At 61.3% G+C, this 15826-nt stretch overlaps 2 protein-coding genes across 2 annotated transcripts; one reads left to right on the top strand and one right to left on the bottom strand.

The window, feature by feature from the left end:
* The first annotated feature begins 599 nt into the window (after window positions 1–599).
* Window positions 600–12894, top strand: LOC141475654 (glycerol-3-phosphate acyltransferase 2, mitochondrial-like). The gene is made up of 21 exons (XM_074164102.1): window positions 600–624; window positions 5935–6095; window positions 6230–6303; window positions 7523–7633; window positions 8136–8264; window positions 9159–9258; window positions 9341–9477; window positions 9594–9693; window positions 9841–10044; window positions 10172–10282; window positions 10567–10652; window positions 10744–10862; window positions 10939–11009; window positions 11100–11364; window positions 11432–11580; window positions 11686–11763; window positions 11921–12049; window positions 12125–12245; window positions 12428–12481; window positions 12605–12660; window positions 12736–12894. Exons 1-21 carry the CDS (start codon window positions 600–602, stop codon window positions 12892–12894), a joined length of 2439 nt encoding a protein of 812 aa, XP_074020203.1.
* On the bottom strand, window positions 12812–15595 carry LOC141475794 (oxaloacetate tautomerase FAHD2B, mitochondrial-like). Its single transcript, XM_074164309.1, has 8 exons — window positions 15551–15595; window positions 14336–14526; window positions 14043–14259; window positions 13891–13950; window positions 13625–13787; window positions 13320–13428; window positions 13154–13241; window positions 12812–13049 (listed from the first exon to the last, which is right to left on the bottom strand). The coding sequence occupies exons 2-8, from the start codon at window positions 14518–14520 to the stop codon at window positions 12987–12989; spliced, it is 885 nt and encodes a 294-aa protein (XP_074020410.1). The 5' UTR covers window positions 14521–14526; window positions 15551–15595; the 3' UTR covers window positions 12812–12986.
* Window positions 15596–15826: the final 231 nt, after the last annotated feature.

The following is a 15826-nucleotide window of genomic DNA, read 5'->3' as shown; positions in this document are numbered from 1 at the left end:
CTGGGGTTTGGGTGCCCCCAAAGTGACGATGGGGTCCTCCCTGCCCTTCCCTCCCCACATTTCCCATGGGGGTGGCTGGGGGGGGCACATGCCACCACTCTTGTCCCCATGCCCGGTGGCATCCCGGCAGCCTCCCCCCTCCAAAGTGGCACCGTGGCCTTTTAACAATAAAAGATATTTTGTAATAAGAAAAAAATGTCACTTTTTGTCAAGGGGAGGGTGCGGAGGGAGCTGGGGGTTGTTTGTCCCCCCCCCTCCCCATCCCAGGGGACCACTGGGGACAGGAGCAGTGGCCCGTGACAGCCGGCAGCGGCAGGAATGTTTGCTGTCGGAGCGGGAACACGATGTCTGGGGGGGGGGCGGTTATTTATGGCAGCGCCCGGGAAGGAAGAAATAATGATAATTCAAGAAAAAAAAACAACAAACTACCAAAACCCCCCAAAGTATAAATCTCTGCAGCTGCTGCCACCAGCCCTGGGGACATTCAACCCAGCAGGGGGACGGGGACGGAGCGTGGCCTCCGGGGGAGCCCTACTGGGGTGGGGGTTCGCGGGTGTCTCGTATAGGGTTGTGCTGCCCACCCCAGGTGAGAGTGGCGCATGTCGGGGGCTGCAGGGGGGGATCGTGGGTTGTGACCCACACTGGGGGGTTGTGACCCACACCACTGTAGTGTGACCCACCCGAGTGTGACCGTGGGTGACTGTGGAGCACTGTGACCCACGCTGGCGTATCGTGACCCACAGAAGGGGATCGCGACCCACGCTGCTGTGTCGTGACTCACGGTGGCGTCTTGTGCCCCACAGCGGTGTGTTGTGACTCACCCTGCTCTGCTGTGACTCACGGCGGCGCGTGGTGACCCACGGCGTACGGTCACCCTCACCAGGGTATCGTGACCCACACCGGTGCATCGATACTCATGATGGTGCATGGTGACCCACACCAGCATATAGTGACCCGCACCAGTATACACCAGTATACCATGCCTCATGCTGGTGCCCCCATTCCCCTGCCAGTGCCCCCCCCCTCCATCACCGGGGGACGTACCCGGGGACGGCTCCCCTCTGCAGCAGCAGGGGTGTCCCCATCTCCTTGACCCATGGCAGGACTTCACCGCCGTCCCCACAACTGGCCGAGCCTCCGGGCAGCCGGTTCCCATCCCAGCGGGGCGGCCGCTGGGAGGATGCTGGGGGTGGGAGAGGTCGTGCGAACGGCGCCGGGGCCGTGGGGCTGCGCACGCTGAGCCCATGGCTCCCCGCCAGCCCAGCCTCCAGTGGCTGGACCCACTCCCAGCCCCCAGCCCCACATCCCGCGGCAGCTTCTCTGCCCCACAGCTGCACCCACGGCGGCTGCTTCGCGCCCCACGACACGGAGGGAGATGTGGGGCCAGTGTGATCTTCTTGGGTGTGGGGGCCTGTGGATCTGGGCATGGTCCCATGGGGCTGGGCATGGGGCTGGGGGTCTCAGCATGGTCCCGTGGGGCTGGGCTGGGCATGGGGCTGGGGGTCTCAGCATGGTCCCGTGGGGTGGACATGGGGCTGGGGGGTCTCAGCATGATCCTGTGGGGCGGAGCATGGTCGTGTGGGGCTGGGAATGGCCCTATGGGACCAGCTGGTCCCCAGCAGGACCCACACCTTCCCCCCCCGCCCAGGGCAGCGTTGCCAGCTCTTCCCCCCGACCTTCTCCCCCCACCGATCCCCCCAAAACAGCTTGCAGGTTGCCATGGCGATGCCTTTATTTCCCCCCACCTCCCCCTGCATATTCCGGGTTCACTGAAAAAAAAAAGGCCCATGGAAATTAATTCAAGTGGGGGGAGCTTTTTTCTGAAAAAATAGGTTAAACTATGTTAAAATGGGTTAAAAATGGGTTAAAATGGGTTGGGGGGAGGCTGACCCCCCCCTGGTGAAACCGCCGTGCCATTGACCTGCTGGCCCCCACGTTATCACCACCGGGATAATTGGCGTCCCCTTGTTGGCGCTGGGGAAGCAGTGGGAGGAGGAGGTTAATTAAGCCGAAATATTAATTGCTGAGGTCTGGGCGCTGCTCTGGTTTCAAGCTGGGGTGGGCTAAGGACCCAAACTGGGACCAGTACGGAGGCACTGCCTTAAACTGGTGTTGCAGGGAGTGTGGACGACTCTCTGAGGTGCAATGAGTTCTTGCCAGGGCTCAGCCTACTTCTGCCAGGGCTTGCCCTCTGTGCAGGGCTTTTAATTAACACTAGTTAATTATATAATAAGATATTATAATAATGCAATAGACATGCCCAAAGCCCCAGTGCTCGGCATGATCCCTCCCGTGATCTTTTATTTTATTTTTAGTTTTGACAAAATTTGGCCACTTTTGCTGGTGGAGGAAGGTCAGGCGCGAAGGCGAGGGGGAGGAAATTATTTATTGACAGGGGAAAAAAATGCACATTCTCATTCAAATATTTAAAAATAAGGCGCTGGGAATGGCCGCGAAAGCTTTTTATTTGTATTTGGGTTTAATGGCAGAGCAATAAAAGCTGGGAAGACACGGTAACCATAGCCACGGCGGCAGCCAATTTCTGCTTAAAATATTTCCAAATTTAAAAGAAAAAAAAAATAAAACAAAAATGGGTCGGGTGTCCTGAAATCTTCCCTTTTTGGTGCTATTTTAAAGGGTCTCTGGGTGCATTCTTCTTCAGCATGAACATGCTTTGCTGTTATCAGGGTCCCCCGGAAAGCAAGGAAAAGCCAGAAAAATATAGGAGAAAAAGTGAGAAAAAGCCAGAAAAATGGCGAAGGGGCCCATTTTCGGTGAAGACGGGCTCAGGGCCGGCAGGATCCAGCCAAAACGCCTCCTCCCCCTTTATTTCTTGCCCCCTAAAATCCCCCTGAACCCCCCAGCTATTGCAGCACACACACCCCCACCCTTCCCTTCCCTTCCCTTCCCAGTAAATAAGGTTTTTTTCTTATGTTTTTCCTTTTTTCTTTTTTTTTTTTCTTCCTTTTTTCTTGTCTTTTTTTTTCTTCCTTTTTTCTTGTCTTTTCTCTTCCCCCCCCCCTTATTATTTCCCCACCGGAGGACGATTAAGGGATAAAAGCTCTCAGCTGCACTTAAAGGCAGATTGAAGGGGGAGGGAGAACATCAGCCCTGGCAGGTGAAAAACGTTGCCTTTTTTGGGGTGTTTTCAGGCAGATTTGGCCCGTTTGGGCTTCCTTGGTTCCTTGCTGCTTCCTTAAGGTTTTTGAGGTCTGGGGTGGTGGCTCTGGGGGGTGACAGGGATGGGGGCTGATGGCCCTGGGGATGGTGGGGACCTGGGATGGGGGTAGGACACTGTGGTGGGGCTGAGGCTGGTGTTCCTTGTGGTGATGGGGACCTGGGATGGGATTGGGACCAGGGACGGAGGCTGGTGGCCCTGGGGCTGGTGGGGACCTGAGATGGGGACCAGCAATGGGGGGCTGGTGTCTTTGGGGGTGATGGGAACCTGAGATAGGGAGCAGGGATGGGGGACTGATGGCCCTGGGGGTGTTGGGGACCTGGTATGGGATTGGTGTCCCCAAGAGTGACCGGGACCTGGGAAGAGGCTGGGACCCTGGGATGGGGCTGATGTCTGTGAGGGTCATGGGGACCAGGGATGAGGGGTTGATGTCCTCAAAGGTGATGGGGAGCTGGGAAGGTGCTGGGAGCCTGTGGTGGTGCTGAGACAGATGACCCCAAGGATGATGAGGACCTGGGGAGTGGCTGGGACCCTATAATGGGGCTGGGGCTGATGCCCCCAGGGGCAATGGAGACCAGGGATGGGGGGGCTGCTGGGGACCTGAGATGGGACCCCATGATGGGCTTGGGACTGATGTTCCTTGGTGTGATGGGGACCCGGGGTAGGGGCTGGTGGCCCTGTGGGTGACGGGGACATGGGATGGGGCTGGGACCCCATGGTGGGGCCGGGACTGGTGCCCCGGGGGTGTGGGTCACCGCGGTGGGGACCCGGGGGGTGGGTGGGGGGAACAGGGCCGGGCTCGGGGGGGCCGCCCCTGGGCCGGGCCCTGCGGGGGCGGAGCGGCCGGGCCTGCGGCGGGTGAGAGCGGGGGCCGGCGGGGGAGGCACCGCCATAGGCCCTGCGGGGCGGGGGGCTTGCGGTGGCCTTGGGAGGTGTTGCTTGCCCGTCCCCGTCCCCCGAGGCCCTATAGGGTGTGTGGGGCCCATGTGGGGTGTTTGTCCCCCCCGTCCCCCGAGGCCCTATAGGGTGTGTGGGGCCTGGGGGGGAGGTATTGCCCCCCCGCTCGCCCCCCGAGGCCTTGTAAGGTGTGGGGGGTGTTCCTGTTGTGTCATCCCCCTCCCACAGGCCCTATAGGGTGTGTGGGGAGTGTTTAACCCCCCCAGGCCCTATAGGGTGTTGTGGGGCCCATGTGGGGTGTTTGTCCCCCTCCCACAGGCCCTGTAGGGTGTGTGGGGAGTGTTTAAGCCCCCCAGGCCCTATAGGGCATGTGGGGCCTGGGGGGGGAGGTATTGCCCCCCCCCCCGGTCCCCCGAGGCCCTATAGGGTGTGTGAGGAGTGTTTACCCTCCCCCCTCCAGGCCCTATAGGGCGTGTGGGGTCTGTTACCCATCACCACCCCCCCCCCGAAGCCCTATAGAACATGGGGGGTGTCAGCAACCCCCTCTGAGTAACCCAAACCTTCAAGAATAGGCCTTTCTGCCCATTTCTGTCATCTTTTTTTTTTTTTCTTTTTTTTTTTTTCTCTTCCAGGACGCTCAAGCACCCCAGCAGCTCCTCTTCTTCCTGGTTTGGGGACGTGTCCCCCCGACCCCGCACCGTAGGCTGCCAGCACCGCCCCTCCAGAGGTAGGTGACTCCCTGGGGACAAGGATGAGCACCGAGGGGATGCTGCGATCCCCAAACAAGCGGGGGAACACCCTTCCCCCCCACACCATGAGCACCTCCCGGTAAATCCCTCCACAGCTTTGCCCTGTGGAGATTCCCAACAGGTCCCAAACCTCACTGGGGTTTCCTTCCTTCCTTCCAACCCCGCTTTTCTTTACCCCCCCCAGCAACATTTTTAAAAACAAGCTATTTTTGTTTTCTTCCTTCCTCTCTCTTTTTTTTTTTTTTTTTTTTTTTTAGGGAATAAAAGTTCCTTATAATTCCTGAAAACTACCCTGTGACTACTAGATGTGATTTAAAAGCCCCAGACACCTTGCAGGGGGGATCTCTCCTGGTGCCCCAGCCCAGTGTGGGGGGGGGCAGGCACTGAGGCCAGCTGGGGGTCAGGATCCCGGCAGTTCGGGGTTTTTGGGTGCAAATTGGCATCTCCGTGCCAGGGGGAGGAGGGTGTGGGAGGGAAAAGTCAATTGTAGCAGCTCTGCAGCTCGATTATGAAGAATAAATTCTTTTCCCCGAGGGTTTTTTTGGCGCATTATTTTTTTTTTTTCCCCCTCTCTTTTTGCGCTATAAACCATCCGTTGCCCCACCGAGGAGCAGGTTCCTTCCCTGCAAAGTGGGGAGATGGGTGCCTCACTCCCGCAGCACCCTGTGGGTCCCATCCTACATCACTGCTTTGCCCCTCAGCTCTGGTTATGGGGATGAGGACAAGGGGTCCAGGGTCCCCCTGCGTCCCCCCCGCCGCTCGCTGACCTCCTCTTGCCTGTGTCCCCCCCAGCTGAGCTCCAGGTGCCAGACGTGTCCCCAAGGGCCTGTCCCTGCACAGAATCGACTGCCCGAGCTCCCCTGGGGTGCTGATCCCACCGGACCTGGGTCCCCGTGCTCCTCTGGTGACCCAAACGTAGGTGACTCCGCGGCTGGGGTGGGGGGCAGTGTCCCCTTGGTGGGGGGAACCAGCTGGAGACTCCCCTTGGCAGCAGCCACTTCCATCCCAGATAAATTTGCTTTAGTTTTCCCCAGTAATGGGATTTCTCCCCGCAGCGTGAGTGCGTTTTGGGGAGCATTTGCCACCATCGGGTGTTCCCAGGGTGTGCAGGGTTTGTGCCTTTCCTTGCTTCCCCCGGTCTGTCTTTCCCTCCTCAGATGAAAAACTGGGTCTGCGATTCGGGGCAGAAACTGGAAGTTTTCATTCCTTTTCTGGGCAAGTACCGTCCGTTCTCGGGGCGTTGCTGCCAGACCTGCACCCCGAAGAGCTGGGTAAGAGTGTGGGGTCCCTGGGTGCTGGCAAAGAGGACGACGGGCCCCATCCAAAGGGCCCGGGGCTGGAGCGGGGCGAGCGCAGCCAAAACCTTCCCCCCTCATTCCAAGGCAGACCCGCTCTTTCCTTCCAGGATGGATTCTACCACAAGCATCTCTCCTCTCTCGGCTTCCGCGACGTCATCCGGGTGACGGAGGAGGACACAAGGTGAGGACGGGACGAGGTCTCTGCCGGGGAATGCTGGGAAAACCACTTTCCCCCCACTCCCCGGGTTTTTGTCCAAATCTGCATGGAAATCCCTTCTCCTGCCACACAGGAGCGTGGGGACACCTCTCTGTTATCCTAACTCCTTTTTGGACTAATTAGGGAGCAATGTTAGTTATATTTTCAAAGGCTGGAAGCTGCATCTCCAAGTGCAGAGTGTTAATAACAGCAGAGGGGCAAGGGCTTGCTCTGTTCCTTGGTCGCTGTCACACTCGGGCTGGGAGGAGAAGGCAGAGTCAAGGATTTGGGGTTGTTTCTTTTTTTAAACAAGGCTTGATGCTGTTGGGAAGAGCTCGCTGGGAGGGCCGGGGGTGTTTTCGTTCTCTGCCCTGGCTTCGGCACAAGGACAAGCTCACGCACGCAGCCCGCGGCGCCCCTGGGGAGAGGCAAAGTGGCGTAGTCCGTGACCCCTCTTGCTCTTCCTCCTCCCCACGGGCCCCAGCGCTGGACCTCAGCTGGTGTCCACCAGCCTTTCCCCCGGCCTAGGAGCTGACATGGAGCCCGGGAGCCATTTCCTTGCCAAATGCCCGAGATATTTTTTGTTCCGGAGGTGCTGGTCCTTCGGTTCCTCTCCCCTTCTCAGAGCGGTCCCTGGTGGCTTAGCGATTTCGCACTGTATTTTTCCAAATCGGGTCATTATACTCCATTCAGCTTCAAATATCCCAGCTTTGAAACCCTTTGAATAATTCATCTCTGCTTGCAGCGACTCGGGAGTTGTGGGATGGCTAAAAAGACCCCAGTGATGGGTGGCTGAGATCACAAGCAGAAAGACGGTGGTCTGAAGTTCCTGTGTCCCTCTCTGGCCACCTGCAGCCCTGTCACAGGGTTGCCACACGCTCTGCTGTATCTAAAACCTCGGTTGCGTCCCTTTTTGGTGCTGCCTAGCTCTGGTTTGGGGGCAGATTTGGAAGAGTCCCCGATTTGGGACCTCTGCAGCATCCCCTGCATGTTTCTAGCTATTGCAGGTTTCCTGGGGACAACACTCTGAGGACTGGGGTGGCCCAGAGCATTGCTCTGCTGCTGCCTCCCTTTTCCCAGCTGTGAAATGGGGAGGGGAAAAAAAGAATATCTCAAATTTTGGCAAACAGCCAGTTTGAGGGAGGCTGAGTGCCCTGGAAAAGCCTCTGACCACTGGGACATGGCTGGCTGTCTCCCTGCCCAGGTACCGGGGCTGGCTGGTCCGAAGGGTCTGTGGATTCCTCGCCATCTGGGGCTGGGAAGTTCCTGTGGACACCCCTGGGGACCTCCCGGCCAGGATCTGCCGCAGCAGGAGGTAGGTGGGAGCAGCCGGAGGGGCTCTCCAGGGTCACCCTCACCCTGGGGAGAACCTGGGTGCTGCAGCATTGTCCCCTGATCCTGCCGGATCCCATTTGGTCACTGGAGCCAGGGATGCACTCGTCTGTGCCCAGCAGAAAGGAACCTGCTGGCTCCTCCTCACTGCTGTGCCCTTACCCAAAACTCCCCCCAAGGAAGGGACTTTGCAACCTTCCCCCCCCAGGCCTCAGCACCCCTAGAGGGACCAGTGCCCTGGTTTGATGGGGACCCAGCTCTCCCATCTCCAGGCTCTGCCCCAGGATGCCCCCAGGGCTCTCCCGGTCTTGCCCCGTCTGGGGTGATACAGCCTTGCCAGGCAACTGTCACCTAACTTGTCGCCATGGGTAATTACGCAGCAGGAGGCTGGCAGCCAGGAGGCTGTAATTACTGTAATGCAGATTGCTGCTTAATCCCTCACTCTGCCTCCTGCTTCCCTCCTCCTCTCCATCCACTCTTCCCAGGGTACAGAATGTTGCTACCGGCTGGTCCTGTGGCTCGAGAGTGGACAGCAAATCCCACCAGCAGTGGAAGGAGAAAATACTCCAGATCCTGGCTGAAATCCAGGCCCCGCTCTCCCTTCTCGTGCTGAGGTGTGCGTTCTCTCCCTGGGGAGGGTCGTGGGTGCGGATCCCCCTTTATGAGCACCTCCCACCTCCTCCTGGAGGGATCCCAGTGCCTGGCTGGCGCATTTCCAGTCCCTTTTCTCCACTCCAGGTCTCTTGTGCTCTTAATATGTGTATTAAGGCCCTTCAGATGGGCTTTGAGCGGTGTCTCAGTGCCTCGATCCCACAAGCCATCCTTTTGGGGATGGGGGGATGCAGGAATCCTTTGGGGGAGATGCACGTGGATCCTTTGGGGTCCCGTACAGCTCCCTGGGGATATTTCCCCCAGTTCCTTCCAGGGAGCTGGGATCTGACACTGGACTGGAGGAGAGGGGCGGGGAGGGAAAAACACTGGGAGGATGGAAGGCAAAGCAAAGTAAAAGGGAACTTTTCCTTTCTCTCTCTCTCTCCCCTCTTCTCTTTTTTTCCTCCTGTCATTGAGAAATTGGCAATTAAAGGTTGCATTGTAGCCTAATTGCTTGTCTGATTGAGCTGTAATAAAAGAACCCTCTGAGCAGTCTGAAGTATTTAAAGGGAAGAAATTATCCAGGGGATAAAAGCATTCGGATCCTTCTCGTAAACAGCGTGCGGGAGGACAGGGAGATGGAGGGGTAATTGACTTCAGCTTTTGTTGCCGGGGGAGAAGGGGGTGGTCTTGTCACATCCAGCCTTTAATGTTTTAACTTAATTTATTATAAAGCTGTTTATTTGCTTTACGGGAGCTGAGAAGTGACATTTTGAGTTGAGCTGTCTCATGCAACCTGCTTTTCTGCCTGGGTGGGGAAACTGAGGCAGGGTAGGGTGGCCTGGATAAGGTCTGTGGGGGAGTTTGGGGGCAGCCCCGGCCCCCGTGGGGTTGCTCACTTGCTTGTTTTCCTGCAGGCTGTGCAACTGGGCTCTGCTCAAGCTCCTGAACCGGCTCTTCCTCAGTGTGCAGCTCCACCGGGGGCAGCTGGCGATGGTGCTGAGGGCCGCCAGGACGGTAGGTAGCCCCAGGCGCTGCTCTTGCCCTGTGCCTTGCCGCTGGCATGCTGGGCGCTGAGCCCTGGCTCCCTTCCTTGCAGCCCAACGTGCCACTGGTTTTCCTCTCGACCCACAAATCCCTGCTGGATGGGCTGCTCCTGTCCTTCGTCCTCTTCTCCCAGGGGCTGGGGGTGCCCAGGGTGACGGTGGGCGGCCAGGTCTGCAGCCCTCGCCTCCGGTAAGGCACAGAAACACGGGCGTGGGGCACTCGCAAAGCCCCGAGCCATGGTGGGGAGCTGGGCGGACCTTGCCTCATGCAAGGTGGGTGCCCGTGGTGGCTTCTTTCCCCCACAGAACCTTGCTCACCCGCCTGGGAGGGATTTTCCTGCCGTCGAGGATGGAGCAGACACTGAGTGACCAGGATGAAGGGCTCCCGGGGGCTGTCCTAGCTACGGTACGTCCTGCCTGGAGCATCGGGAGGGATGAAACATCTCCCGAGATCCAAAAGCACTCAGCGAAGGTGTTTAGGGCCGAGCTGTGTGGCTGTGCGATGGGTGCTAGCAGCTCCCAGCACCCCCAACCTCACCCCATCTCCCCCCAGTACATGGAGGAGGTGCTGAGGAGCCGCCAGCCTCTGCTTATTTTCCTGGAGGAACCCCTGCTGGCCCTGCACCTCTCTGCCCCTGCCCGGCAGTGGCTGACCATGGTGTACCGAGCCGTGCGGGATGGTGCCGTCCCTGACGTCCTCCTGGTCCCTGTGGGCATCGCCTACGATGTGGTCCCCGGTGGTTTGCAGCGGCAGGGAGTGGTGAGAGGCTTTGCCCATCGCCCCCCCCCTCCCCCCCTCCCCCCTCAAAATTGCCAGGCCCATCCTTGGGGAGCGGCACTTGCCTCTGTCCCCCCACTAATGCCCTGGTCCCCTCTCCTCCCAGTGTGGCGCGCAGCCCCTCGGCCTCGGCACTTGCCTCCGTGCCACCTGCCAGGCCCTGCGCCGGAGCCATGGCTGTGCCCGGGTGGACTTCGCCCAGCCCTTCTCCTTGCAGGTATGGCAGTGGGGCTGGTGGCCCCGGCTCCTGGCCAGTCCCAGAGGGTTTATTGCCGTGATGGTGGCTGTGCAGCCCCCTGTGGGGTGGATGGAGGGGTCTGGGTTGTATCCAGTGTTCTCCAGGGCATCTGGTATTGGCCAGGGGATCTGGTGAGCCCACCACCAGGAAAGCTGGGGGGCAATGGAGCAGCACTTGTGGGCCCTGGGGACCCAAGGGATGAAGTCAGCTTGTTGGCGCCAAGGGCTGTAAGCACCAGCAGGCTAGGTTTGCCTCTCTCCCAGGAGTTTGCGGCAAAAAACCTCATCGAGCAGAGCTGTAGGGGGAAGCGGCTGGAGGAGCTGCTGCTGCCCACCATCCTTGGCACGTGGTAAGCAAGCACTGGGCATTGGGCCAGCATCTTGCCCCCCACGCTTGCTCCCGGCCCTGCTTTCTCATCCCTCTCGCCCTGTTTTCTCCAGCCCCAGCCAGCTGGATACCAAGAAGGCAGAGCTTTGGAGTCCCAGCCCTACAGCGGCCACCGGTTTAGGCGTAGAAGAGGAAATACTGGTGACCAAGCTGGGCCTGCACTCCCTGAGTGGTGAGGGGGTCCCTTTGGGCTTGGGGTGGGGGGCTGATAGTCCGATTGCTAACAAGCACCTCTCCCCTCCTGGCAGATGGCATTGCCTGCTCTGCTGTCATGGCTGTGGGGATCACGGCTGCACTGCTGCTGCACAAGCACCAGGAGGTGAGACAAGGAGGTGTCCGGGTTTCTTCTCCTTCGGAGCAAGATTTCCAGAGCCACGCAAGGGACCAGCTCATTCTCTTCTTCCTCCAGGGTGTCTTCCTCTCCCGGCTGATGCGGGACTTCGCCTGGCTGCTGGAGGAGATCCTGCTGCGCCACCATGATGTGGGCTTCTCAGGGCAGCTGCGTGCCCTGGTGCAGCACAGCCTGGCCCTGCTCCAAGCCCAGCTCACCCTCTACCACCTTGCCCCCATCGGTGACATCCTGGTGGTCCCTGAGGCCTCAGTGGTGGCCCTGTGGGAGCTGGGCCACCACAGCGCTGCCATCCTGCCCATCTTCGCCAGCGAGGTGGTGGGAGGTGAGGAGTGAGGTGTGGGAGGGGATCAGTGACACCGGGGGGATCGGTGACGCCACTTTCCCGGCAGCCTGTGCCATTCATGCCTTGCTGATGGAGATGCTGCCCTTCTTGGGGGTGACTGTCAGACCCTCCGGCATCGTGCTCAGCCAGGATGAGCTGCTCCGCAAGATCCTGGAGCTGCTCCGGCTGCTGCCCCCAAATCTCCTGGGACTCCAGGTAGGGGTTGGCGACGCAGAGTGGCACTGCCATCGCGTGGAAGTGGCCTGTCACCACTGCCTGTCTGGCTGTGGGGAGCCCAGCCCCTTTCCTCCTCTCCCCCAGCCCTGCCAGCCCCTCGACTGCCGGAGCCAGGACATCCTGGACAAGCTGCTCCTCTGTGGGCTGCTGGAGGCTGAAGAGGTGGGTGCCCCCCCTGGAATCCCCCCCTCATGCTGGGGATGGGTGGCTCAGCCCTCGCTGAGGGTCCTGTTCAGGAAGGGGACATGGGGTTGGGATCACTGCCGGGGGGATGGGACACCGGTGTGGTGGCGTCAAAGGTGATACCTTGTCCCTGCAGCTGGAGAGTGAGCGCTGGGTCTGCGACTTGGCCCCGCGCCCCTTCTGCAGTCGGCGGCCCTGGGCAGGGATGGACTTCACCGACAGTGACAGTGACAGCCAGGACGAGGTCCCCAAGCGCTGCTTCAAGGTACTGGGGGTGTCCCCTGGCTGCTGCCATGGCAGGGTGAGACTGGTCTCCCCAAACTCCGGCTTCCCCCTCCAGCTCAGTGAGCCCCAGGACTCTCCTGGCCTCCTCCTCTTCCTCTGCCGGCTCCTGCGCCCTGTGTTGAGGACCTACGCCAGAGCTGTGACTTTCCTGGACCGACCCAGCTGGCCCCAGCCCGGTAGGACCCCAGCCCGGGGTGGGCAACTACTTCACCCACACTCGCACCCCTTGGTTTGGCTTTTGGGGAAACTGAGGCATGGCCGAAGCTCCCTTGCAGCCCTGGCCCCGCACCAGGACTGGAGAGGGGCTGTGCCCCCCAGGAGCTGGGGTCTGACCCTCACTCTGTGTCCCCCACCCCAGAGCCAGCCTATGTCGAGGCGCTGCTGCAGTTCCTGAGTGAGGAAGATCCTTTCGGTAAGTCAGGGTGGGGGAAAAAGGGGGCTTCCCTCCTGTTTGGGGTCAGCACCCCCCAAAGCCAGACTTGGGGTGCCCGGGGGGTGGGATGAGAGTGACCCTCAGGGACTTCTCTCCCTCTAGAGCACCCAGACAGGAGCTTGGCCCTCAGCTCCCTCCAGACCTTCAAGGAGATGGGGGTAAGTGTGACTGGGCTCTGCCAGCCCTCCCAGCTCTCCGCCTGCCCCCCAAGTGATGCTCCTCTCCCTCCCCAGGTACTGGAGGAGGTGCGGACCCCCACCGGCACCCTGCTCCACCTTGCCCAGCCCTTCCACTCCAGTGCCAGCCGTGGCAAGCTGCAAGCCTTTATCCAGCAGTTTGTCCCAGCCGTAGCCAACGGTGCCGGTAAAATCAGGAGCTGCCGGCGCCAATAAACCTGGGAGCAGGTACCGACCCAGCTGGTGGATTTATTGCGCCAGGGGCGGTTAAGGCAGCCGAATCGGGGCAAGATTTGGCGTCTCTGTCTTCACACCACCTTGTTGCAGATGGTGCCCAGCTCCTCTATCTCGCACTGCACCTCGTCTCCTCTCTGCAAGGGGCAGGGACACAGTGGCTCGCCTTGTCCCCTCATCCTTTATGTCCCCGTGCTGCCATCCCAACCCTATTTCGAGTCCCTCCTTGCCTTTCCCTCACCTTCAGAAACACGGGGGGCTTTCGAAAGACCCCCACACCAGGCGGGGTTCCTGTCAGCAAGATGTCCCCGGGGACCAGCGTGACGAACCTGGGGGATGTGGGAGGTGTCAGCAGCGGTCCCCAGGGGAGCAGTGCCACCCTCACTGTCCCCCTCCCCAGCACCTACCGGGAGATCCAGGCAATGAGTTTGGGCAGCTTGAAGATGAGCTGGCTGGTACTGCTGTCCTGCATCAGCTGCCCGTTGACACTGCAGCGGATTCTCAGGTTGTGGACGTCTGGTGGGGACAGAGAGGACACGTCACACCACGGCAGGGGCATGGGAACAGTGGGGTGGGACCCCTGCCACCCCAAACACTCCTCCTTGGGGAAAAAAACTGGATGCTTTGGGGCAAATTTTGTGCCTGCTGGCTCCTGTGTTAGCCAGGAAAGAGCTCCTGTCCTGTCCCCATCCCGTCCCTGTCCTGTCCTCACCTGCCACCGCCTCCTTGGTGACAAGAGCTGGACCCAGAGGACAGAAGGTGTCAAAGGTTTTCCCCAGCAGCCATTGCCTCCCATTCCTCTTCATCTGCCAGTCCCGGGCACTGACGTCATTGGCCACCGTGAAGCCCACGATGTGGTCCATTGCTGATGCCTCCTTGGCGGGGGGGGGGAGGACAATATGGGCCTGCTTAACCGGGGTGGGGACAGGTGCCAAGGAGGGGGACAGCGGGGCGGGGGGGGGTGTGTGTGTGTGTTACCTCAATGTGCCGCCCCTCCTTCCCGATAACGGCAGCCAGCTCCACCTCCCAATCCACCTCCTGCAAGGGGAAATGGGGGTATTGGGGGGGGAAGAGGGGGCAGCACTCCCTGGTTGGGGGGCATGGGGACAGGGGTGACAGGGGCTCCTCACGCTGCTGTCCTCGGGGTGCACAATGTCATCGAAGGGGCCGATGATGGCGCTGGGGAACTTGCTGAAGATGATGGGCTCCTTGGGGACCTTGACATCCTGCTCCAGGCAGTGGTCGCGGTAGTTGAGCCCCACGGCGATGACCTTCTGTGGGTCCCCCACAGGCGCCAGCAGCTGCACTGCCCCCCGTGACACCCGGTGACGCCCCGATTCCAGTGCCCTGCCGGGATCCCGGGGCTCGGTGGCGGTGCCAGCGGTGGTGCCGGTGCCGCTGATGCCACCACAGTGTCACCCACCTCTGTGCAGCTGCCAGCCCCGCGGGGCCGCTCTCCAGGAGGGCACGCATGGAGCGGGGCAACCCCGGCTCGGCCGCGCTCAGGTCCAGCAGGGCCCCCCCGGGACCTTCCTCCAGCCCCAGCCGGGGCTCAGCCCCCCCGGGCCCCCGGAACCGCACCAGCCGTAGGGCCCCCACCGGCCGCATCCCTGCCTGCGGGACACAGATCCTCGGGATCCTGCACCCAAGGGATCCCGGCACCCACGGGGACCCCCCCCGGGGTGCTGCCCTCCCCATCCCCCCCACTTGTGAGTGCATCCCTGGGGACGAGGAGAGAGAATTAGGGTCCATCCTGCTGGGGACTGGGAAGGGGCAGATCCCGATGCAGGAGGGATCCTGAAGGAGGGGGATCCCAGCCTGGGGCAGTGGATCCCCCCCCAGGGGCAGATCCCAGCCCGGCCCAGATTCCCAACGAATCCCTATCCCTCCATCCAGCCCCCCCCGGTGGGGAATGGATCCTGGTGTGGGACGGATCTGGGGAGACGAGGGGTCCCCCAACACGCTGGCGGGGGGGAAGCAGATTGCCTGATCCCACGCAGCCCTGACCCCGGGGGTACCTCCTCCTGACCCCCCACCTGCACAGTGGGGATCCCTGGAGGATTCCCTCCCACGGTCCTGCACAGCCCCAGGCCTGGGGGATCTCCCCCCTGATCCCACACTCCTCCTGCCCCAGGGGATGTCCCCCACCTTGATCCCGCTCAACCTGATCCCGGGGATCCCCCCAGTCCTAGGGGATGCCCCCCATTGCACTCATAACCCCAGACCGAGGGGACCCTCTCACACACCCCCCCGCCCCTCCAACCCGTACTGCGCAGCCTGATTCCAGGGGATTCCCCCCCCATCCCAGGGATCCCCCGATCCCATGGACCCCCTCCCCCTTGCCCCGATCCCGCTCAGCCCCGGCGCCGGGGACCCCCGATCCCAGGGACCCCCCCCCCGATCCCAGGGATCCCCCGATCCCGCTCAGCCCGGATCCCATGGACCCCCTCCCCCCCGCCCCGATCCCACTCAGCCCCGGTGCCGTGACCCCCGATCCCAGGGATCCCCCCCGATCCTGCTCAGCCACCGTTCCAAAGGGATCCCCCACCCCGATCCCAGGGATCCCCCCCGGTCCCGGGGATCCCCCGATCGCGCGGTGCCCGGTCCCGAGGCGGGGATCGGGGGACCCCGCTCCCACCTACGTCACTCCCCTCTGCACACGCGCCGACCCCGCGCCGCCCGCGTGAAGATCCCCGCTCCGCGTCTCCGCCCCCCCGGGCTGGCCAATGCGAGCGCGGAGGGGGCGGGGCCTTGCCGGCGGCGCCACCAATGAGAACTGGCGGTTCTCGGCAACACCTTCCCCTGTGGGGGGGCGGGGCCGCAGCGTTGCTAGGAGACAGAGCGCGGCCGCCATGACAGCGCCCGGCCGCCATGACAGCGCAGCCATGATGGCGCCGAGGCCGGGGCCGGCCGG

This window comes from Numenius arquata, chromosome 26, assembly GCF_964106895.1.
Source record: "Numenius arquata chromosome 26, bNumArq3.hap1.1, whole genome shotgun sequence".
Taxonomy (NCBI): Eukaryota; Metazoa; Chordata; class Aves; order Charadriiformes; family Scolopacidae; genus Numenius; species Numenius arquata.
The sequence above is the reverse complement of the archived record's forward strand: the minus strand, read 5'-3'. Positions and strand labels throughout refer to the sequence as shown.

Coding starts and splice junctions, on each gene's coding strand:
- LOC141475654 (XM_074164102.1), top strand. CDS start 600: ATGTCGGGGGCTGCAGGGGGGGATC. Junction 10,653..10,743: donor CCCACCATCCTTGGCACGTG/GTAAGCAAGCAC, acceptor TGTTTTCTCCAG/CCCCAGCCAGCTGGATACCA. Junction 11,764..11,920: donor GGCTGCTGGAGGCTGAAGAG/GTGGGTGCCCCC, acceptor TTGTCCCTGCAG/CTGGAGAGTGAGCGCTGGGT.
- LOC141475794 (XM_074164309.1), bottom strand. CDS start 14,520: ATGCGGCCGGTGGGGGCCCTACGGCTGGTGCGGTTCCGGGGGCCCGGG. Junction 14,260..14,335: donor GGGCTGGCAGCTGCACAGAG/GTGGGTGACACT, acceptor GGATCCCGGCAG/GGCACTGGAATCGGGGCGTC. Junction 13,429..13,624: donor CACCAAGGAGGCGGTGGCAG/GTGAGGACAGGA, acceptor TGTCCCCACCAG/ACGTCCACAACCTGAGAATC.